The 23,298-nt window shown below is 43.3% G+C and overlaps 1 protein-coding gene across 3 annotated transcripts in view; it reads left to right on the top strand.

Moving 5' to 3' along the window:
* Positions 1–22,935, top strand: part of LOC114704419 (SEC23 interacting protein) — a 44,579-nt gene extending 21,644 nt beyond the window's left edge. For 2 of the 3 annotated variants that reach the window (XM_028885679.2, XM_037210021.1), the window contains exons 9-19: positions 992–1,200; positions 2,823–2,941; positions 3,609–3,761; positions 5,933–6,028; positions 10,887–11,084; positions 12,270–12,425; positions 12,798–12,900; positions 16,298–16,483; positions 17,129–17,291; positions 17,713–17,814; positions 21,760–22,935. In XM_028885679.2, the coding sequence (XP_028741512.1) occupies positions 992–1,200; positions 2,823–2,941; positions 3,609–3,761; positions 5,933–6,028; positions 10,887–11,084; positions 12,270–12,425; positions 12,798–12,900; positions 16,298–16,483; positions 17,129–17,291; positions 17,713–17,794 (1,465 nt within the window). In that variant the 3' untranslated portion in view covers positions 17,795–17,814; positions 21,760–22,935. The remainder of the gene's footprint in view (positions 1–991; positions 1,201–2,822; positions 2,942–3,608; positions 3,762–5,932; positions 6,029–10,886; positions 11,085–12,269; positions 12,426–12,797; positions 12,901–16,297; positions 16,484–17,128; positions 17,292–17,712; positions 17,815–21,759) is intronic. The other variant, XM_028885681.2, reaches the window with a different exon arrangement.
* Positions 22,936–23,298: the final 363 nt, after the last annotated feature.

Genomic DNA, 23,298 nt, shown 5'->3' with positions numbered 1-23,298 from the left:
ATCGCGGTTTTTCAGGGTAGTTAAAATTAGAGGCAAATTGAAACTGTAATGCAAACTGGCTTATTCCAACTTGAGCAGATAAGGTTCTTTATGTTAATGCTATCTTGCTCTGATGTGATGAAATGCTAGTTGTACTATAAATATGTTAAGAGGATCTAGGAAATTTTAGACAGTTTATTTTTGGTGCTAGAAATTGACCTCAGATTCCCAGGTGTCGTGTACACACTCTGGCTCTGCAGCTGGCTTTAAAACGCCCCTCTGATCTGCTGTAGTTAGGGACCTGTTGTGAATGCTCAGCGGCATCCTTGTCTAGTTAACAATCGCATGACAGCCAAACATGTGACCAGAATTTGCCAAATGTCCCCCATGGGGCAAAAAATGACTGACTTGGAATTTAGATTTGTAGTTTCTTGGTGGGGAATGCAGAAAGCTGTTAAATGGTAGGCCATTGAACACCCCGAGTGTCAAGCCGCTGAGTGCTAGCAGCACTCTCCAGGCACGGGGACAGAAACCCCCCTCAATTTTGAACGCTCCCATTTCGGAACCACAGGTCCAGATAATATTTATGCTGCCATACGTGGTTAAAAAATGCTTCCAGTTAGTGACTACTGTGATGTGTTGGGACACATGCTTTAACAAAGCTAGCCCTATGGACAGCGTTCGGCCACAGTTTGGACTGTGCTGTGAGGTGCTTGCTTCCTCTGGGAATGCGTAAGAATTTTTATTTCAGGCAACTCCTTCCGTATTCTAACTGTGGCTCTGCCAGCCACAATTTTTGTCAGGCATCCAGATTTTCAGTTAGTCAAAAGAAAATGGGACGGTAGGCTTTTCTATGGGAAAATTAGCCTGTGACGTTTTCAAGTTGATTGTACTAATTCATATATCTATACCTTTGTACTGTTTTTTTCAGAAATAAAAAAATCTAAACTGTTAAAAATCCAGAGGTTGAAGGTAAATACTGACAGTAACTTTGTTTTTCCTTTTAAAACAGGAATATCAAGAAAATCACTTTGCCCAGTATTGGTCGGTTTCGGCACTTTACTAATGAGACCCTGCTAGATGTTCTGTTTTACAACAGCCCTACCTACTGCCAGTCAATCGTGGAGAAGGTGGGAGTGGAGATAAACCGGCTGCACTCGCTCTTTTTGAGTCGCAACCCAAACTTCAAAGGAAAGGTCTCCGTTGCTGGTCACAGTTTAGGTAAAGCTGTCACATAATTTCAGATGTGCCTGTTTGTTTGTCCTGATGGTGCTTTGTGTTTGTCTGTCTGCAAAATTTTGAGAGCTGCTTGGTTTTGTGAGTAGAAGACTGATGTTTTGTGTTGAGACTTCCTTTACTCTTCATGTCCAGTAGCAGAGGAAGGCTGTACATTTTCATTGTTGTTTTAAGACTTTATTCTTGCCGGGCGTTGGTGGCGCACGCCTTTAATCCCAGCACTCGGGAGGCAGAGCCAGGCGGATCTCTGTGAGTTCGAGGCCAGACTGGGCTACCAAGTGAGCTCCAGGAAAGGCGCAAAGCTACACAGAGAAACCCTGTCTCGAAAAACCAAAAAAAAAAAAAAAAAAAAGACTTTATTCTTGCCAGCGGTAGTGGCGCACGCCTTTTAATCTCAGCACTCGGGAGGCAGAACCAGGCGGGTCTCTGAGTTCAAGGCCAGCCTGGGCTACCAAGTGAGTTCCTGGAAAGGTGCAAAGCTACACAGAGAAACCCTGTCTCGAAAAACAAAAACAAACAAAAAAACAAAGACTTTATCGTGTGTGTGTGTGTGTGTGTGTGTGTGTGTGTGTGTGAGAGAGAGAGAGAGAGAGAGAGAGAGAGAGTTTCTGTTGAATGTATGCCGTGTATATGTGGGTGCCCTTGCAGGCCAGAAGAGGGTATCTCATCCCTGAAGCTGGAGTTAGAGGTGCTTCTATAACTGCTGAATATGGGTGCTGGGAACCAAGCTTAGATCCTCTGGAAGAACAGGATACAATCGACCTCTGAGCCATTACTCTAGCTGTTAGCCTGTATATGTTATTTTGTCATTAGATGAAAAAGGAATATTATATCTAAAAGATATAGGTCAAGCTGTCCTGTGTAATTTCAGATTTGCTTGTTTGGTTTGTTCAGAAGTTGCTTTGTGGTTTTCTGGCTGCAAAACTTGGAGCATATACAAGACTCACACACATGTACACGCATGGACATGTATACTATAGTATCCGTAGGGTCAGTTCTCTTCCACCTTTACATTGTGCCTTAGTTTGTTTTCTGTTGCTTTGATAAACACCATGATTAAAAGCAATTTGGGGAGGGGAGATTTTATTTCAGCTTACAGTTGTAGGCCATCATGAAAGGAAGTCAGGGCAGGACTTCCTGAGTACACAAGAACCTGGAAGCAGGAACTGAGCAGAGACCATGGGGGAGTGCTACTTACTGGCTTGCTCCCCCTGGCCTGCTCAGTATACCCCAGGACCACCTGCCCAGAGGTGGCACCACCCAGAGCAGGATGGGTCTTTCTGCTTGAATCATTTCTAGTCTGATGGGGGTATTTCCTCAGTTGAGGTTTCCTGTTTTCTGATGACTCTGGCTCCTGGCAAGTTGTCAAAAATCTAAGAGCCAACACAAACGGGCTCTGGAGAACAAGGTCAGGTTGCTAAGCTTGCATGGCAAATACCTTTACTGGCTGAGCTGTCTTGCTGGTTCTGATTATCAGATTTTAATCAGCTGCTCATCTTTGTATGACTTCTGCTAGAGACTGAAAAAAAGCAGGAGGATTTATTTAGTGTTGAAAAATACCCACAGTAGGTAACTTTGTTATAAAGCACAATATATCTTTTTCTTAGGTTCTTTGATACTGTTTGACATCTTGTCTAATCAAAAAGATATGAGTGTCTCTAAGTCTCCGGGGTCTATGGATGTTTCTAATGGAGTTATGAAACAACCAAATTTTCAGGAAAAGCAGGTAAGTCTGTAGTTACCCTGTTGATGTTGAGATTTAGAGCTGGACCTGAGCTGTTCTCCAAAACCTGTACTGTTTCCTGTAACTGTTTTTAATTGTCAAAATACACTGAGGCTCAGAAGTAGAGTAGAAGAGTTGGGCCGCACACCTGTCATCCTGGCTTCTTTGTAGGCTGAGATGGGAGGATGATGAGTTCAAAGCCAGCCTGGGCAACACCGTAAGAGGCCCTCTCTAAAAATAGGAGTTTCTTATTCTTTTTCTTTATGGATTATAAAATAAATGTGAAGGCTTAGGATTTTAAAAAGTAAATTATTGTTATCATTATTTATTTATCTCTTTATTTTTTAGTCAGGGATTCTCTGTGTAATAGCCCTAGCCATCCTGGAACTTGCTTTTGTAGACCAGGTCTGAGATCTGCCTGCCTCTGCCTCCCGAGTGCTAGGTCAAAGGTGTGCACTACCACTGCCCAGCTTTAAAAGTGAATTATTATAGGAAATGGAAGCATGAGTGGTTTACTAAAGGAATATGCCTTAAAATTCAGGTGAAGAATGGGAGAGTGCTAACATTACATTTATTTATAGAGCAAAGTCGTTTAGATTTTGTGTAGATCAGGAAACATTTTATGGGCGTTTTCTGAGCTTTGTAATGTTTTCTTCTCCTTTTTATTAAGATACCTGAAGAGCCAAAGCTGATGTCAGATGAATCATGTGACCTTGATGTTGAAAATGAAGAACCCCTAACTTTGCATAGAACCCTGGAAGCACTCAACCTCTTTGATTATATTAGCACTTTTGAAAAGGAAAAGATTGATACGGAATCTCTGGTACTGATAATAACCTGATTCATTTTGTTTCAAATTATTCTTCCTTTATGTAAGCTTGAAAGTTGAAGAATGATGTAAGTGCTCTCACATCAGAATTTATTCCACGATAAGCCCACAATTGAAATGTTTAAAAGTAGAGGGAAGGGGCTAAGGAGAGAGTTGTCTCAGTGGTTAGGAACACTGGCTGCTCTCGCAGAGGACCGAGGTTTGGTTTCCAGCACCCGCCTTGTGGCTCACAACTGTCTGTAACTCCATTCTAGGATCCAGTGCCCTCTTCTGGCTGCTGTGGGCACCAGCACACACATAGTGCACACATATATACCCAAGGAATACATACATACATATAAAATAAATTTTTTCCTGGTTTTTTCAAGTCAGGTTTCTCTGTGTAGCTCTGGCTGCCCTGGAAATCATTCTGTAGACCAGGCTGACCTTGAACCCACAGGGATATACCTGCCTCTGCCTCCTGAGTCCACCACGACCACCAAGCCCTAAATACAGCTATTTTAAAGTTTGAGAAAAAAATAAATAACGGTGTAAAGCTTTTTAAAGCATGAGACAAAACTCAGAAGCCGTACCTAGATGAGAATTTCAAAGTAGTGAACAGCATTACGGTACCTAGTGGCCAGAGTTAGATTAGGAAAAACACCTGGACACAGGCAGAGGAGACTTTTATGGTCAGAGCTGATACAGAACTAATGATAAGGAAGCAGCAGGAAACAGGCATTGAAAACAAGAGCATGATTTATAGGAAAAAGTAACAGGTGACCTCGTGCCTTGGGAGAACAAGTACAGAATGCCAACCAGGAGTAACATGAGACTGGTCTTAGCCCATCAGTGCCAACAGTGATCCTGTGTGGCTAGGATGAGGAGGAGTTGGCACTGTTGTCTCTGGTTGCTGAGAGTGTAAATGGGCACAGTCTGCAGAGCTTTCTGATGTCTTCCAAAATAAGATTGGGTACCCTTTGCCTGCCGGTTTCACTGCTAGGAATGTTTTATGTCAAGAAGGCCCAGGAATACCTGCAGGACGCTCACTGAACACCGTTTCAGTAGCGTGGGGCCTTAGCACCCACGGTGAGCGCCGACAGAGTTGGTGAAGTCGTTTGTGCAGTCCTGCAGTAGGACTCGAATACAGACCTTGTCATCGTAGTGACCTGGTGGGTGCTCGGGTGAAGAGAGGAAAGCTGAGGCTGGCTCACACACGGAAGAGCACATGAGGGGTTTCTAAAGAGAGGGCGGATGGCGACAGTTGTCACCGAGACAACTGGATGGTTGGGGCCAGAACGGACAGGAAAGGTCTGAAGGGAGAGTTTCATTGTATGTTCAACAGTATAGCTGCAGAATTCTGCATGACGTAATATATTTTCTTTTAAAAAATAGAATTTTTTTTAAAGATTTACTTATTCATGTATTTTATGTCTACACCAGAAGAAGGAATCTGATCACACTAAAATGGTTGTAAGCCATCATTTGGGTGCTGGGAATTGAACTCAGGACTTCTGGAAAAGCAGTCAGTGCTCTTAACCACTGAGCCATCTCTCCAGTCCCCAAAATAATAGAATTTTTAATGGAGAGGCTAATTAAAAAAATTTTTTTTTATGTTGCTAGGTACTGAAGTCAGGGCCTCACTTGTGCTAGGCAAGTGCTGTACCAGTAAACTGAGACTAACCATCTCAAAGGTTTTTTTTTGGTTTTCCGAGACAGGGTTTCTCTGTGTAGCTTTGCGCCTTTCCTGGAACTCACTCTGTAGACCAGGCTGGCCTCAAACTCACAGAGATCTGCCTGCCTCTGCCTCCCGAGTGCTGGGACTAAAGGCATGCGCCACCACGGCCCGGCTCATTTTAAAGTTTAAGATAATCTATTATTTCAAGCAAAAAAGCCCTAGCTGTTTTGAAAGTTGGCTGGCTTTTTGGTTGGTTTAGTTGATTTTTTTTTTTTTTTTTTCGAGACAGGGTTTCTTTGTAGCTTTGGAGCCTGTCTTGGAACTTGTTCTGTAAACCAGGCTGGCCTCAAACTCACAGAGATCCCCTGCCTCTGCCTCCTGATTGCTGGGACTAAAGGTGTGCGCCATCACCTCCTGGCTAGTTGATGCTTTAGCGTTTTTTGTATCCCACTTTTAGCTCATTTGTCTCTAGATTGGTTGATTAATGTGCTTTTGCTTCCCTTTAAAGCTTATGTGTACAGTTGATGACCTGAAGGAGATGGGGATACCCCTTGGGCCAAGGAAGAAGATAACCAATTTTGTAAAACTCAAAGCAGCCAAACTGGTAAGGTTCATCTCTGCCCTTCAGAAAAATTAACACATTTGGTAACCTCCCCTTTTTGTTTGTTTGTTTGTTTTTATTTTTTTAGAAATTTATTATGTATACAGTGTTCTGCCTGCATGTGTCCCTGCAGGCCAGAAGGTGGCACCAGATCTCATTTCAGATGGTTGTGAGCTACCATGTGGTTGCTGGGAATTGAACTCAGAACCTCTGGAAGAGCTGCCAGTGCTCTTAACCTTGGGCCATCTCTCTAGCCCCCTGTTTTCATTTTTTAAGGCCGGGTCTCGCATTATACCCTAGGCTTAGCTTACAACTTATATGTAGTGTTCTTTTGCTTTAGTCTCAGCACTGGGATTATAAGCGTGAGCCACTATGCCTGGGTCTCATTTTTATTTTAGAAGCTTGCAATACCCCTTTGCTTGGGCAAAACTAGTTTACTTCCACCTGGAGCACAAAATAGAAGCCCAGACTCCAGAGTCTGTTGGGGCTAGGTTTATATCCACATTTGTATCAACTGAACAACTTGGTGTTCCTGGGACAGAGAGTTCTCAGGAAAGGGGGGGGGGGCTTTTCATTTTTACTAGTTTATTTAAAAATTCTTTAAAAGACTTATTTTATGTGTATCGATGTTTTATCTGCATGTATGAATGAACACTCTCTGCATGTCTGGTACTCATAGAAGTCAGAAGAAGGTGTTGGATCCCTTGGAACTGGAATTACAGATGTCTGTGAACCACCATGTGGGTCCTGGGAATTGAACCAGAATCCTCTGCAAGAGCAACAAGTGCTCTTCTTAACTGCTAAGCCATCTCTCCAGCCCCAGCTTTCACTTTAAAAACTGATATTTGAGGATTTCCAGATGCAAAAACTTATCAAGTCCTGGACAGATGTATGAATGAGAGGGCCTAATTCCCAGGGAAACCACTTACTAACAGCACATTCATGAGCACTGACTTGATTTTTCTGATCCATGATTTTTTTTTTTCATTGCTAAGATGGGAGCCAAGTGCTGGCAGGATGGCTCAGCATTTGTCACCAAGCCTTACTTCCTGATATTGTTTGATCTCACAAGTTATCTTCTGACCTCCATATGCATGCTTTGGCATGTGCATATCCATTTCTCTTACACACACACACACACACACACACATACACACACACACACACACACACACGAGAGAGAGAGAGAGAGAGAGAGAGAGAGAGAGAGAGAGAGAGAGAGAGAGAGTTGAAATAATAATGATTAAAATGGGAACTAATTTCTTCACTCATAGGTTAGAATGAGCATGAAATAGTGTATATGACTTGTTTATTAATCTTCCGTGGTATAGTTTAGCACATATTCTTCTCTTTATTCTAAATTTTATAGTATTATTGATAGAGGGTGTCATGTGGCTCAGGCTGGCCTCAGACTCACTATGTAGCCGAGGATGACCTTAGCTTCTAATTCTCCTGCAGTCCCCTACCAGTGTTGGGATGACAGTCATGTATGACCATGCCTGGTTTCTGTGGTGCTGGGATGACAGTCATGTTTGACCATGCCTGGTTTCTGTGGTGCTGGGATGACAGTCATGTATGACCATGCCTGGTTTCTGTGGTGCTGGGATGACAGTCATGTTTGACCATGCCTGGTTTCTGTGGTGCTGGGATGACAGTCATGTATGACCATGCCTGGTTTCTGTGGTGCTGGGATGACAGTCATGTATGACCATGCCTGGTTTCTGTGGTGCTGGGAAGACAGTCATGTATGACCATGCCTGGTTTCTGTGGTGCTGGGATGACAGTCATGTATGACCATGCCTGGTTTCTATGGTACTGGGATGACAGTCATGTATGACCATGCCTGGTTTCTGTGGTGCTGGGATGACAGTCATGTATGACCATGCCTGGTTTCTATGGTGCTGGGATGACAGTCATGTATGACCATGCCTGGTTTCTGTGGTTCTGGGGATCACACCCAGGGCTTTGTGCATGCCAGACACGTTGGTCAACATTCTACCAACTGAGTTACATACATCCCCATAGTTTTAACTTGTTTAGAAAACAAAAAATTTTAAAATATATTTTATAAGTCACATTTAAACTTTCATGAACTTGTTTTTTCTATAATGAATGAACTGTTAAATATGTTGACTCTTTCCTGATTATTTTTTGTTTTTCGCTGGTAGATAGGGCCTAACTGGCGATAAGAATTACCAAAGACAAAACAAACAAAAAAGTTGAGACAACCCTAAAGTTGAGACACATCCATTAGCCACTGTCTTGTTTTCCCCTGTACACTGAATCACACTTTTACCGTAATAGCAGTAAATCCCACGGTGTGGTGTCTAAGGGACATTGCTGGAGAACCTGCCCAGGCCAGGGAGTAACCCCAGAGTGCAGCTGGGTTAGTACACAGAGCAGAGAAAGGCAGAGCTAGAGGCTGTGCAAGAACTGGAGAAGCAGTAATTGCAATTTCTCAGTTGCTGCATGAGATGTTAGTGGTCTGAACTTGGGATGGAACAAGACAACTCACAAGGCTTTAGATAAAGCCAAGTATTTGATTAAGTGTTGAGAAAAGCCGTGAGATTCTGAGGTGTCCCTTCCCCTGCATGTTAAATAAGTCATCTCTTCATCTCCTCTGAGTCTCTCAGCAGGCTGTGGGCAGAGCCCCAGAAGTTAATCTCCACGCATGAACTTATCCAAAAGATGAGCAGCTGGTCCGATACACATTGTTTCGGAGTGTGCTGGGTGCTCCTGTGCACAGGCGCAGTTGGTTCTCCGCACACAGCAGTGAGGCCAGGCCCATGGGCAACAGACAAGGATCGAGGAGTGACATCTTCCAGCTCTCTGCTGCATGTCCTTAGTTTCTTTCTGCAATACAAGATTAAAAAGTAGAGAAGTTCTTTGGTAAACTCCTAGAAGGATTCTGTTCTGTAGATTGCACTGGCTTAGATATATAAGCTATGGCATTTTAAGCATGCTTGGAAATGGATAAAGATCTATAGTATAATCTCACTTTTTAAATTAAAATATAATTGCTTTCAGATGAACCATGAAACTTTGCCAGCCACTTTGCATTGATTGCTCTGTATTGTTCACAGGTAAAATGTTGACAGATGAAAATAATACGTACTGTGTCTTAGTGATTTACTATCACTGAAATAATGGGACTAAAATTAGCCACTTGGTTTTTGGCAAGGAAATCAGATATGCATGGTCTGCGTTCTTCCCTTCTGTAATCTCCTTTGTCTTTGTCATTTGAAAAGGAGCAGTTTTATTCTTACTACTGGGAATATTGTTGGCTACCTCTGTATGTCTTGATTCATTGTCCACCAGACTGCTGCCAGTGACTCTAGGGGAACAGAATAGCTCTTGGCAGTAAGTCAGTGCAGGATTTCTTTAGGCAGCTCTCGTAGCATCTAGAATACTAAGTTCTATGAATATAGTGAAAGGTAGTGCTGAACAAGAAAGCAAATTGTAGCTGGAAGAACGGTGAAGATCTGAGATTTAGGTTTCAGGTTGTGTCACCTCGTATAGATAGACAAGGAGTGAGAATCAAGCTGTCCAATATACCAGTGGTGGAATCAGTACCCAAGCTGGCCAACTGAGTTTTCTTTGATTTTACTGTCCTTTATAATAACCAGTTGGACTGCTTTCCTGTGTTAATAGTATTTTGGAATTAATCAATAGAAAAGAACAGCTTGATCATCAAGTGTTTTATTTAGCTGCTGTGAAACAGAGACTAACATAATCCTCCCCAGCCCAGGGAGCAAGGGGCTCCGACCCTGTGGATAAAGAGGTCCACCTTGGCAAGTGTGTGCCTTCTCTCGACGTGGTGTGCAGTCAGGGTGTACTTACAGCCATCGGACATGGACTCCGCCCCATTAGCACTCGCATCATTCATATAATTGCCCCGTTGCTTTTGTTGTTTGCCTGTAGAAATGCATAGCTCTTGAAGTGTTCTGGGTAGTGAGTTTGACAACTAAGCACCTATAGTCAGAACCTACAAGTGGAATGTGCTGTCTCAGGGCCACTGTGCTTCTTCCAACTCCTCCCTCTCAGCCATCACCACTGTGCTTGCTTTCATGACAGACCGTCATGTTTCTGCCTAGACAGTCCTAAGTAGAGTAGGTAGAGTGTACTGTTTTGTACCTGCCCTCCTGTACTTAATAATTTTGAGATTCATGTGAGATAGCCACTATTAGATTGAATTTTAGCTATTTTACTGTATTTTGCCTTTTGTAATTTTTATTTTTCTAAGAATTAATACAGTTTATTATAGCTGTCATGGAATGTCTTTCCTAGTGATAGTATGTGTGTAAAAAGTGTGTTTTCCTGGGAGGCTGGAGAGATTGCTCAGCAGCGGAGAGAGTTTGCCTGCTCTTGTAGAAGGAACCAGGTCGGGTTCCCAGCACGTGCACGGTGGCTGCAGCTTCTGTCACTTGAGCTCCAAGGGATGCAGTGCCCTTCTCAGGCCTCCATGGGAATCAGCACACACGTGCCCTTCACTCACACAGCAGAACATACACACACGCACATGTCAAAGCTAATAAAAATAGTTTCTTTTTCTTTTTTAGACAGGGTTTCCCAGTGTCAGGTGTATCTCTGGCTGTCCTGGAACTCACTCTGTAGTCCAGGCTGGCTCAAATTCAGAGATCCGCCTGCCTCTGTCTCCCTAGTGCTAGGATTAAAGGTGTGCGCCACTATGCTCAGCTCAAAAAAAATAAATGTTTTTAAAAAGTAACTTTTCCCAGTAACCCCAATGTTGTTCCTATGTCGAATTAAGAAGTCCTTAATTGCATGACAGTGTATCTTGTAGTGATAGCTAAGAACTGGACTGCTCCTCAAGATTGTCTTACACTGTTCTGGTGTCTCATAGGAGCAGAAAAAAGCAGCATCAGAAAAGAAGGCAGTACTGGCCACCATGACAAAAGGCCAGGATGAGAGTGCCCTGAAGACTAAGGAAATGGCGTCTTCGTCTTCAGAGTCGGATGAGTCAAAGAGGAAGCTTTCAGTCGGGGCTTCTGTGTCTTCTGTGCGAGTTGATTATGAGTCTTTTGAAGTTGGCACAGGACAGGTGAGTGTGTGCTAATGAGCTAACGTTTTAGGTTGCTTGTTTGTTTGTTTTTCTTGAGACAAGGTTTCTCTGTGTAGCCCAGGCTCTCCTGGAACTTTCCCTGTAGACAAGGCTGGCTCAGAGATCTGCCCGCCTCTCCCTTTTTAGTGCTGGGATTAAAGGCGTGCACCACCACTGCCCAGCTTAAAACTATTGAATTTTCACAGATAAAGGCAAATGTAAGGATATGAAGTGTAGATTCTTAGGAGGGCAACCTAGTAGTGTATATAGAAGGATGGTTGTTTTGAGATTAAGGGTCTAAATCTGCATGTGTCTCTTACTAGCTGCATTCTTGGTAAGGGATGTCACTTCTCTGGCTTTCACTGTCTCCACCTGTGAGTGGGCATGATGCTCTTGCCTCATCTGGTCTGTTAGTGGACCTCCGTCCTTGGGTCAGACCATTTGTTATTCTTTGTTCCCAAAATACTAACACGGCACAGACATTTTCTTGATCCTGAAATAAAAAGGAAGAACTTTGTAAACATAGTATATTATCACACAGATGTCTGCTCTTCCCTTGAGAGACTTTGTGTAGGCTATCTCAAGTAAGCTCCTTTGGATAAATCATTTTTCTGACAGGAAACTTGCCTTAAGTGGATTTTTTTTTTCTTTTTCTTTCTTTTTTTTGGAGACAGTCTCAGGTAGCCTGGCTGATTTTTTAAAAACTCACTGTGTATCCAGGGATGACCCTGAGCTTTCTTATTCTCGTGTCTCCAGCTCTCTATGGAGAAGACAGAATTATAATAGAATTAGTATAGAATACTCTAGACTAGATCCCCTCTTTGTGTTGGTAAGTGCCTTCTGTGGCCTTAGTTATTTATTCTTCAATGTGTGGAGTTTGGTGTTGTGAAAATTCCATGTCATAACTGAAGCAGAGGCTAACGACGTGAGGAAGAGCAGAGGCAGGCCAGCGGGGGACCTGACTGGAGGTTCTGCTGTGTGACCCACAGTTGATGTCATACCCCGTGCCTGCCATATTGATTATACTAGACAGTAGAAATAAGAGCAGGGGACGCAGCAGACTCCAAAGATTTAACGAGGAATTCTCATCTTTCTCAGCTCACAGCAGCTGTCTGAGCTAGTGCAGGTCCAAGAACATATAAAAATTCAAGGCGGAAAGATGGTTTTTATGTTGTCTCTTCCTAGGTTTCTGTCACTTACAGCTCTTTAGACTTTGAACCGGAGATTTTCTTTGCCTTGGGCTCTCCAATCGGCATGTTTCTCACTATCCGAGGTGTGGACAGGATTGATGAGAACTACCGCCTCCCTACCTGCAAAGGCTTCTTCAATATTTACCATCCGGTGAGTGGCTTGAGTTTACTTTATGCTTTAAAAAGATGAAAGCTCTGCCCTCTTCTTCCAAGTAGATTCTCAGGTTCTTGTTTACTTGGAAATTAAAAGCAGTCATGAGTTGCAAAGCTCAGCCATCCATCACAGGAGTCTAATGACACTTTTCAATAAGTATTTCTACCAGAAAGCTTTTACTTGAAGGAAAAAAAATGTGTTTATTGCTTTGTTGGCAAAGTAATTTCACCTACAAATTGAAAATCTTGTAATTGCCAGCAGCTGAGTACGGTGTGGAAAAGTCAGTCTCTGGCTTGCCACTTAGCTTCCTTAACTGTGGCATGTAACTCCAAATAAGCATTCACAGGTTTCTGCCTTTCCTCCTCACAGCTTGATCCAGTGGCATACAGATTAGAACCCATGGTCGTTCCAGATTTGGACTTAAAAGCTGTTCTCATTCCACATCATAAAGGCAGAAAGAGACTTCACTTAGGTAAGAAGAGAATGCTTTGTACAATGCAGGCACAAGATTAGGAATTCAAGGTTGTACATGGCTACAAAATGAGTTACAAGCAGTCCGAGTCACATGAGACCCTGTCACACAAAACACAATAGAAACACAAACAAAACACACACACAGTTGTCCTTTCCTGTTGATATTGTAAACTGTAGTGAATTCTGAAAAATTTAAAAGTGTATTCTTATGTGTGGCGTCTTTGTATGAGTGTAGGTCCATGCATGCCACTGTGCACATGTGGAGGATAGCTTTTAGGAACAACTCTCTCTTCAATTGTGGGTTCCCATGGAGGTCAGAAGAGGGAGTTGGATCCCCTGGACTGAAGTTATAGATGGCTGTGAACCACTGTGGGTGCTGGCATCCAATGTAGATCCTCTGCCATGTGGGAGGCCAGTTCCCACCTTTTGAAGGGTTCTTAGGAGGAGGAGATAGGGATAAGAAAATATTAGATAGAAAGAGAGACCTAGCCTACAAATAGAAAGACAGAAACACAGGAAAGCTTTGGGAGGGCCTGAATCAATACCCAGTGACCTCAAAGGTTTATTGAAAAGGCTTTTTATAACATGCCAAGGGGAGAGGCCAAAGGTCTCCCTGTTGCTAGATCAAAGCACACCATACAGCCAAGTATAGACCCTTCCAAACACCTGGTGACCACACCCGTGGAAAGTCATCTCCATAGCAGCCCTGCTGGGTAAAGCCAACTCAGCTTCTCAGACCCTGAGTGAGTTCTCACTAGGAGACCTCTGTGTGCTCCCACACTGCCAGAGCATCAAGTTCTCTAAATTACTGAGTCATCTCTCCATCCCTCTTGTAATTAGATTTTGCTTATCTAACATTTTTGGAAAGAAGAAGACTAACATTAATACATTTATTATATGTATATTTACATGTAAAAATAAATGTAAAAAAAGAAATAAAAATTTAAATCTTTAGAATTTAAAATTAGAAATTTGTTAGCTTGCAGAGTGATTTAAATATGATTATTAGACGAACAGGTGGCAAAGGGTGGGGTTTGTCTTCTAAATTGGAAGTTTAAGTTGTCATCATAATGTGTGTGTGTGTGTGTGTGTGTGTGTGTGTGTGTGTGTGTGTGTGTTCATGAATGGAATGAGGTCAGAGAATACCTTTGGTTATCTCTTTTCTCCTTCTACCTTGTTGAAACATGGTCTCTGGTTTTTCTCCACTGTATGTGCTGAACTAGTTGGCCTATAAGTTTCTAGGAATTCTCTTGTCACCAGCTTTCACATTCCTCACAGGAGCTCTGGCATTACAAGATGCATGCTACTCTGTCTGGGTTTGCAAGGATTCTGGGGCTTTCAGCTGAGGTCTTCATGCTTCAAGGCATTTACCCCTGAGCTGTCTCCTCAGTGCCTTTATCCCATTTGTTGTTGTTTTTCCGAGACAGGGCTTCTTGTGTTATTGTTGTTTTTGCTCTTCTGGGGGGCCTGCCACCCAGCTCCCAAATAAATCACACATGGAGGCTTATTCTTACTTATAAATGTCTGGCTTTAGCTTGGCTTGTTTCTTGCCAGCTTTTCTTAACATTAAATTATCCCATCTACCTTTTGCCTCTGGGCTTTTTCCGTTTTTTATTTCTGTAATCTTACTTTTACTCTTACTCTGTGGCTGGCTGGGTGGCTGAGTGGCTGGGTGGTTGGCTCCTGATAGCCTCTTCCTTCTCTGGCTACCTTTTCCCTCTTTCCAGATTTCCCCTCCTATTTATTCTCTCTGCCTGCCAGCCCCACCTATCCTTTCTCCTGCCTCACTATTAGCCATTCAGCTCTTTATTAGACCATCAGGTGTTTTAGACAGGCACAGTAACACAGCTTCACAGAGTTAAATAAATGCAACATAAATAAAAGTAACACACCTTAAAATAATATTCTACAACATTCTGTCACAGCTCTGGGTGTCCTGGATCTTGCTCTGTAGACCAGGCTGGCCTCGAACTCCCAGAGGTCTGCCTGCCTCTGCATCCTGAGTACTGGGATTAAAGACATGTGCCCTGGGCTCCTTTATATGGATTAAAAAAAAAACACAGGGGTTAGAGTGATGCCTCAGTGGTTAGAAGCACTGGCTGCCCTTCCAGAGGACTCAGATTCTATCCCTAGCACCCACATGGTGTATCACAACCCCAGTCTCACAGGATCTAGTACCTTCTTTTGGCCTCTGAGGACACTGCATGCATGTAGTGCATAGACATACACAAAGCCAAAATACTCATACACACAAAATAAAAAAGCAGTCTAAAAATTAATTTTATTTTTAAAATTACACTGAAGTGTGCAGGTGTGTGTGCCATTGTGTGGCTGTGGAAGTCAGACGACAGTTTGTAGAAGTCAGTTCTCTCCTTCCCATATGGGTCCCTAGGATCTCTCTTGGGTTGTGAGGCTTGCCTTACTTAGTCATTTTGCCAGCCTAGAATCTTACATTTTCAAAATTACCACACTATTACAAATTAGAAAAATTGACTTTTAAAGTCTTACAGGCTTTTTGTTTGCTTTTGGTTTTGGTTTTTGAGACAGGGTCTCTCTCTTCATAGCCCTGGCTGTCCTGGAACTCACTGTGTAGACCAGGGCTGGTGTTGAACTCACAGAGATCCATCTATCTGCCTCTGCCTGCTGAATCCTGGGATTTAAAGATGTGCACCCCCATACCCAGCTGCTACAGGCCTATTTTAAAATTTTCTAATAAAAATATATAGGATTATGTTTATGTTATAGTGCTTGAACTTTTTGAGAAAAAATTTGTAGGTTTGGGATGGATCAAATTGTTATTTATTTATTTATTTATTTATTGATTGATTGATTGATTGATTGGTTTTTCGAGACAGAGTTTCTCTGTGTAGTTTTGGTGCCTGTCCTGGATCTTGTACTATATACCAGGCTGGCCTCAAACTTACAGAGATCTGCCTGGCTGTGCCTCCCAAGTGCTGGGATTAAAGGCATGCGCCACCATTGCCCAGCAGATCAAATTGTTTAAAAAAAAAACTGGGTGGGCGGCACATGCCTGTAATCCTAGTGCTCAGGAGTCTGAGATGTGAGGAACACCCTAAGACACTGTCAAAACAAGCAAACAAAAAGATAGGCGAGGTTGTGTACACCTCTAATTTTAGTACTTAGAGGCTGAGGTGGGAAGATTTCTAGTTCAAGGCCAACCCTTCATATTGAGACCTTGTCTCAAAAAAAAAAAAAAAACCCAATGTAAATCACCATTTTACCCTGTTGAGAGTTCTTGATTCCAAGAGGCTCCCATGAAATGTCAGGGAGGAGGAGGATGTCCTTACTTGTCTGGGGGCATCATTAACTTTTCATTTCTGTGGCAGAGAATTCCACTAGCTAATTAACTTGGTGTGCCATCTGAATCTGTTTAGAGTTGAAAGAAAGCCTTTCTCGAATGGGATCCGATTTGAAGCAGGGCTTTATCAGCTCTCTGAAAAGTGCGTGGCAGACACTCAATGAGTTTGCACGTGCTCACACCTCTTCAACACAGTTGCAAGAAGAATTGGAAAAGGTGGCCAATCAAATCAAAGAGGAAGAAGAAAAGCAGGTGGTCGAAGGTAAGTTTATATTGGAGCCTTTTCCCTGGCAGATGATGAAGAGGATAATGCTTGTAAATTGTTGGAGACAGGTTTCCTTTCTAGACCTTGTCAGATCGGATGACCCCTGTCAAGGATGTATGCCCTGATAACTGTGCTCTCAGATGCTGTCCTTCAGAGTCCACGTCACCCTTCATTAACTGCTAACCAAGCTTTCCCCTGCAGTTCTCGGACTCTTCTCTGCAGTTTTAAGATTTTATTCAGTTTCAGGCTGGGGTGGAATGGGAGTTGAGAGCTAAGTTTGTAAAGACTCCACGAGGCTCCCAGCCTCTGCTCCTGCTGAGCTGTGGTTGTAGAGACTTCGTATGCAATGCCAGGTCATCATGCTTTGTGACTTTATAGCAGATTCTAATTCGGTTTCTTTTTTTTTCTGCAATGCTCTCTCACCCCTTCACAACTTCTGCCGCTGTTGGCTCTCTGTCCTCTCTCAGAGAACCAGCTCTTCTCCCCTTCCCGTTCTCTGGAGGAGTGGGGGGCAAGCCTGCAGATCCTCAGTTGCTGCGAGTGTCAAGTAATGTTCATTGAACCCCGAGAGTCAGCTAAAGTAGAGGATAATGATTAAGTGATTGACTTTGATATTTGATGTTGAAATGGTTTAAATTCCAGCAGAAAAGATTGTTGAAAGTCCAGAACTTTCCAAGGATGAGGACTACCTAGGAAAGGTTGGGATGTTAAATGGAGGCCGCCGGATCGATTATGTTCTTCAGGAAAAGCCAATCGAGAGTTTTAATGAATATCTCTTCGCTCTTCAGAGTCACTTATGCTACTGGTAAGTATTTTTTACTTTGAGTCTCTTTGAATGGCTTTATCTAGAACAGTGTTCTCACTGTAGTGGGGTCTCCTACTAATCACCATTTGTGATGGGCTTCATAGATTCACCCGTTGAACTCCTACGTTCACAAACATTTCCCCGTTAGGTGTTGTTGCTGGCTGGCTGAGGAGAGACTTGGTCAGCAGTTGACATTTCTGACTTGTTAACAGCCTTTCTAAGTCTGCAGAGAACTTGCTTATCCACAAGGTGGCAGTGTGTCAGTGTGTCATCTGCCCTTGACCAGAGACCATTGGGACTTGCAGTGTTTTTATAGAGGCATCTTTAACGCAGGAGTTTAAGGCCTTTAAAAGCGTTCTTCCATATGTCCCCAGCACCGAGGAGAGTCCCAGTTTCTTAAGTATTGTTTTCTTTCTGCTAGGGAATCTGAAGATACTGCCCTCTTGTTACTTAAAGAAATTTATCGAACAATGAACATTAGTCCGGAGCAGCCCCAGCATTGAGCAGACTTGCATTTTATTGGGTGAGTTAATCCTTATTAAATGTGTAAGTGCAGATGTTTGTGTTGCTGGAATTTTCGGGTTCCTTTGGGATCGATGATAGAGGGAAATCAGGTCCTCTCTTGGAATTTAGTCTCATTAATAAGAGAATTTAGGAATGAACTCAAATGGAAGTTCAAAGACAGTTGTACTAGTGTTTAAAAGAAAAGCCAGCCTGGAGGAGAGGAGGAGGAAAGAAGAAAAACAGGCCGTTTAAGCTGGCACAGTGGTGGCTTGCAAGGACTCTGGCCACAGGAGACGGCTGATGAGGATGACTGAATTTGGGTCTGTTACGGAGTCTTGAGTTGCTCACCAGGCGCTGATGAAATCACTGTGGATGTAAAGCAACATAGAGTTAAGGATGCCCCATGTACTGCTGGGTACATGATGGTGCTTTTTCCTGGCTGGGCCCATCGAGGGAGCAGGGGTTTGGTGGTGGAGTAGTGGGTAGTGATTTCTGTTTTGTTGAGTCTGTAGTTGATAAGGTTGGTCTGAAGGGCAAAAGAACTCTCAGCGCTAACAGTGACTCTAGAGGCATCAGCCAAGATTTGCCATCCAAGGACTCAGTTGAGGTCACCTTGAAGGAGTGTGAGGGATGAGGAGGATCCTTGGAGTAAAAAGACTCCAGGACTTGAGCTCAAGCGCGGGAGGGTTGCTGCAGCAGTGGTCAGAGGACAGGCAGGAGTGGCCTTCGGCTTCAGAGTTGCTTTAATGTCAGGCCAGAGGTCAAAGGTGAGGAGAAGGAGCTTTGTTATAAAGATGATAGAAGTAAGGCAGTGGGGATGGGTGGGATAGGAAGGTGTCAGCTTGCCGTTACGGAGGTCCCCGAATTGAGGAGAATGAGAATTGTGGATGAAGGGGATACTGGGGTGTGGGCGTTTGGAAAGACAGGGAGCATGCAGCCAAGTGTGGTCAAGAGCTGAACTGTGGGAAAGAAGCAAGGCAGTGATGTGGGTGCAGGTATGGGCTGGGAGGGGGAGGGGAGGTGTTGTTGACAGGTTCTGCCTTCTCTGGAGTGTATCGGAAGGTCATCAGCTGAAAGTCAGGCAAGGGGCCTGCTGGGACAGTTGAAGAGAGAGAGCAGATGGATGCCTCAGTGTGGGAGAAAGGAATTCACCAGCCCAGTGTGATTGGATTTTAGTGCAGGTTGGAATGCCTGCTGATACTCTGATCATAAATTTGAAGTTAATTACTTTGTTACAGTGGCCTGCCTTCTCTGGCCATGTTCTGCTACCTGGCAAGGTTTAAAGTCGGCAAATACTTGTGTTTATCAGGGATAGGCAAGATAGGATGGGGGTGGAGACTCACTGTAGTGGGGGTACCAGGGACATTGACTACATATGGAGGATGGAGGCTTTGGGCAGAGAATGAATGGTGTGTGGAGTAGCAATCGCCGAGGCTCTGGTTTGCCCTGTGACAGGGTCCATTGGAACTGTCATACAACAAATACTTAATGTACTTGGAAGCAATTTCTTCAAACTTTTTCTTTAGATTTATTTTATGTGTATGCTTGAGAGAGAGAGAGAGAGAGAGAGAGAGAGGGAGAGAGGAGAGAGAGAACACCATGTGCATGCGGGAGCCAGTGGAGGCCTGAAGAGGGTATTGGATCCCCTAGAGCTGGAGTTATAGGTGGTTGTGAGCTGCCTGACTGTGGGAGTCCACAGAAGCTCTCTAGTGAGATCTGAACCCAGCAGGGCTGCATTAGGAGATGGCTGGACCATGTGCATGGTCACTAGTGTCTGGGAGGGTCAGCAGCTGGCTGTGCTCAGGGGGAGCTCTTTTGCTCTATCCCTTGGCATTCCTTTAAAACCCCATTAGTAGAGACTGAAGGGGCTAGTGGGTTTTGACCCAGGCCCTCCCGAGGCAATCCTGTGTTTCTGTCTCTCTCCTCTATATTTTTATCTACATAGTCTTCATTCCTCCCTGCTCAAGAGTACCCTGGGGAAATAGTGGGGGTAGGCCCCCACACTTGATGTGGGTGGGTGCTGGGAATAGAACTGCTGGTATCCTGCAAGAGCGGCAAGTATTTTTAATGACTGAGCTCTCTCCAGCCTCAGCTTCTCTTAAGTTTATATATTTCATGTTGTTTGCTATCTTACAGCCTGTCTTTTTCTATGTCAGATATTATGTGATTTTCCCATTGGGATGTATATTTATATAGACATATTTGTTGTACCAGAGATTGAACATAGTACCTTGCACATCCTGTACCACTGAGCTACATGCTCAGCCCTGTTTACAATTTTTGTTTGTCTTCTTAAATGGATTATACATACATGTGGTTCAACTTCTTTGTTTTATTTTATTTAGATATTTTAAAGCTTTTAAATTAACATTTATGTATTTATAGTTGGGTGTATGTATGTGTGCCGTGTGTAGTGTGTATGTGGAGGCCACTGGGCAGCTGCTGGAGTAAATATTCTCTTTTCAGCATGGGGTCCCAGAACTCAAACTCAGGTCGTCAGGTTGTGTCATAAGCATCTCTGCCCATCTGAGCCATCTCACTAGCCCTTTTTGATCAGGTTTATTGAATTTCATTCCATGGTTTTATAATTTACTAATTTATCCTCCATTGTTCAGTATGTCCCCCCTCATTTCACTGTTATACATAATTTTGACTTGTAGCTTTACATGCTTATTGCCTGTCTCTGACTTGAGGTAAACCTGTGAGTGGCACTGTGAGATCTCGAATATTACACAGTTTGAAAGGCTTTCTAATCTGTTCTTACTGTTCAGTTGTGTTCTAGAGAAGCCTCAGTTTTCATATTTACTGTTAATGTATAATTGCCAGTTTCTATTCCCCCTTGCCAACACTAATTGTTGCTGCATTTGAATTCTGGCCAATTGAGCACCAGGAATTGCCAAGTCATTTTTTTCCCCATTACTAGTGAACTTGAGTAGCTTTGATGTATTTACTCTCCCATTTCCATTGCTTTGTCAATTGCCTCTTGACCTTCCTGCATTTTTCTGGCGGTATGGGATAGGACCGTTGGAAGGGTGCATGTGTGCATGTGGGTGTGCCTGTCTGAATATTTCTGCTTAATGAAACTGATGGGTGATAGTGAGTTTAAGGATATCCTTTAATTCCCTCCAGTTTGTTACTTGTCTTTATTTTTTAGGTTAGATTGGGAGTGTGCTTTCGAACTAATGGCTACTTAGATATTTACTTCTGCTTGCTCTTAGTTCTTCATTTAACTCTAGAAATGTGTGGTCTTGAAAGGGACTTGACTTTTCCTAAATAACTAGTCATTATTCCAGTGCTATAGTTGAATGTCTTGTCCTTTTTACTTGATGCCTTTATCATTTGCCTAGTATCTGTTTTCTGGGCATTCTGATCTATTTATTTATCATTCTTCATTGATGGTAAGGGCGACACTTTAGCATCTTTTTGTTGTTATTGTTGTTTTTTTGAAAACAGGGTTTTTCTGTGTTGCCCTGGCTGTCCTGAAATTCACTCTGTAGACCAGGCTGGCTGGCCTCAAACTCACAGAGATCCACCTGCCTCCCAAGTGCTGGAATTAATGGCGTGCACCACTACCATCCAGCTTGTTTTTTTTCAAAGACAAGGCCTCACTATGTAGCCTAGGCTGGCCTTGAACTCACAGAGATTCACCTGCCTCTACCCAGCGCTGGTACTAAAGGTGGTTACCACCATGCCCAGCTTCGTTGTGCTTCTTGACCCTACTGAATGGGTCTTTGGCACAAAGCTCCCAGATCCACACCCCCCCCTCCCCCCCGACATTCCCATCCCTGCCCGAGCCTTTTGGAAGGTGTGTCTGAGGACATGTGCTTGAAGCTGAGCTCTGGCGGTTGCATGCAGTGTTGGTTAGTAAAGTTGAGTGTGTGGCTGACTCCATGATAGAAGGGAGCAGTTATTACTGAGACTGTGAAGTTCACCGAGGGTTTTGAAGACTCTCTTGTCTTTACAGGAAGCTCCAGTGGGAGTGCCATGGCTGAGAGGCCCCGTGGCCGACCCCTCTTTGCTCCTGTGATGACAGAAATGTGACTCAGCAACAGTCGCTAACATAGGCTGCTCAGACGTGGAATTCATCGCACAGAACGGAAAGAAAGATACGGGAAAGAGTCAGTACCGCATTTGGACAGGATAGATGAAAAACTGCAACCATGAAATGACGCTGTGGAAAATTCTCAGATCTGTTTAGTTGTGTAGTTACCAAAATTAAGTGTGTCCTAATGAAGAGATATTTGTAGCATGCAAACAGTTATTTCTATTTCTTGAAACTATTGTCAATGGGCTATTAAACTTATATTTTTCTTTGTATTAATGCAATATGTTATTTTTATTTAAATATGGACTTCTTAGGAAACTATAGTAACATGATTTTTAAGAAACTTATACTAGGTCGGGTGTGGTGGTTGACGCCTTTAATCCTAGCACTTGAGAAGCCGAGGCAGGTGGATCTCTGTGGTCTACATAGCAAGTTCCAGGACAGCCAGGACTACATAGAGAGACCCTTCACAACAAAAAAAGAAAAAGAAAAGAAACTTATGCTGTGCTTTAAATGTGAATTGCTCTGAGCTGCCCTGATGCAGAGTTGTTTCTGCTTGTGACGAGGCAGTAGCCAAGTCTCCTCAGCCCAAGCTGACCTGAGTGTTTATGAAGCCGAACGCCACTGCTGAGAGCCTAGTTGCAGGATGTGAAGCACTCGTGGTGGCCTGACCTCTCCTGGCTTGTCCACATCCCCTGGGAGATGCACAGGTGCCAGGCCCTCACTGTGAGCTGAGGTGTCTGTGCCAGCACCCACAGCAGAGGTTCCAGTTAACGCGAGAACCAGAGTGGAAGGTTTTGTTCTTTGGTGTAATGGACATGTACCAAAGGGTTTGAAAGGATGGATTCACTGCTTCTGGGATGTAGAGCTGCTTGGTGAAGAGTGTTCTATAACATCATTGTGTTTACTACAAACTCTTTATCTGAATATTTCCTAACAGACACTGGGAATGCCGAGTTCCTTCTTTTGTTACATAGCAGAAACATTTTATGTCATACATAGTTCTCATGGAACATGTAATTTTTTTGAAAGCAACATATAATACACATTTTTGTGTATGTATTCTAATTGGTGTGAATAAAACAGTAACATCGATGCTCTTTTTCAAGCTGCAAACTGTTGTTTCTCACCCTTCTTAAGTGTTCCCTTGCCAGCCTGCAGCCTCTGTGTGGTTAATTCATAACTTGATGGGATTAAAACAGGAGGGTTTAGAGCAATGGTTCTCAACCCCTTTGGGGTCCAATGACCTTTTCACAGGGGTCACATATTAGATAGATAATCCGTCATATCAGATATTTACATGACAATTCATAACAGTAGCAAAATTACAGTTATGAAGAAGCAATGAAATAATCTTATGGTTTGGGGTCACCCCAACATGAGGAACTGTCTTAAAAGGTCGAAGCATTGGGAAGGCTGAGAACCACTGCTCAAGGGCTTCCTTTGACCCCAGGCAAC

The sequence above is a fragment of the Peromyscus leucopus genome, chromosome 1, assembly GCF_004664715.2.
Source record: "Peromyscus leucopus breed LL Stock chromosome 1, UCI_PerLeu_2.1, whole genome shotgun sequence".
Lineage (NCBI taxonomy): Eukaryota > Metazoa > Chordata > Mammalia > Rodentia > Cricetidae > Peromyscus > Peromyscus leucopus.
Note: the sequence above shows the minus strand (reverse complement) of the source record. Positions and strands in the feature narration are given on the sequence as shown.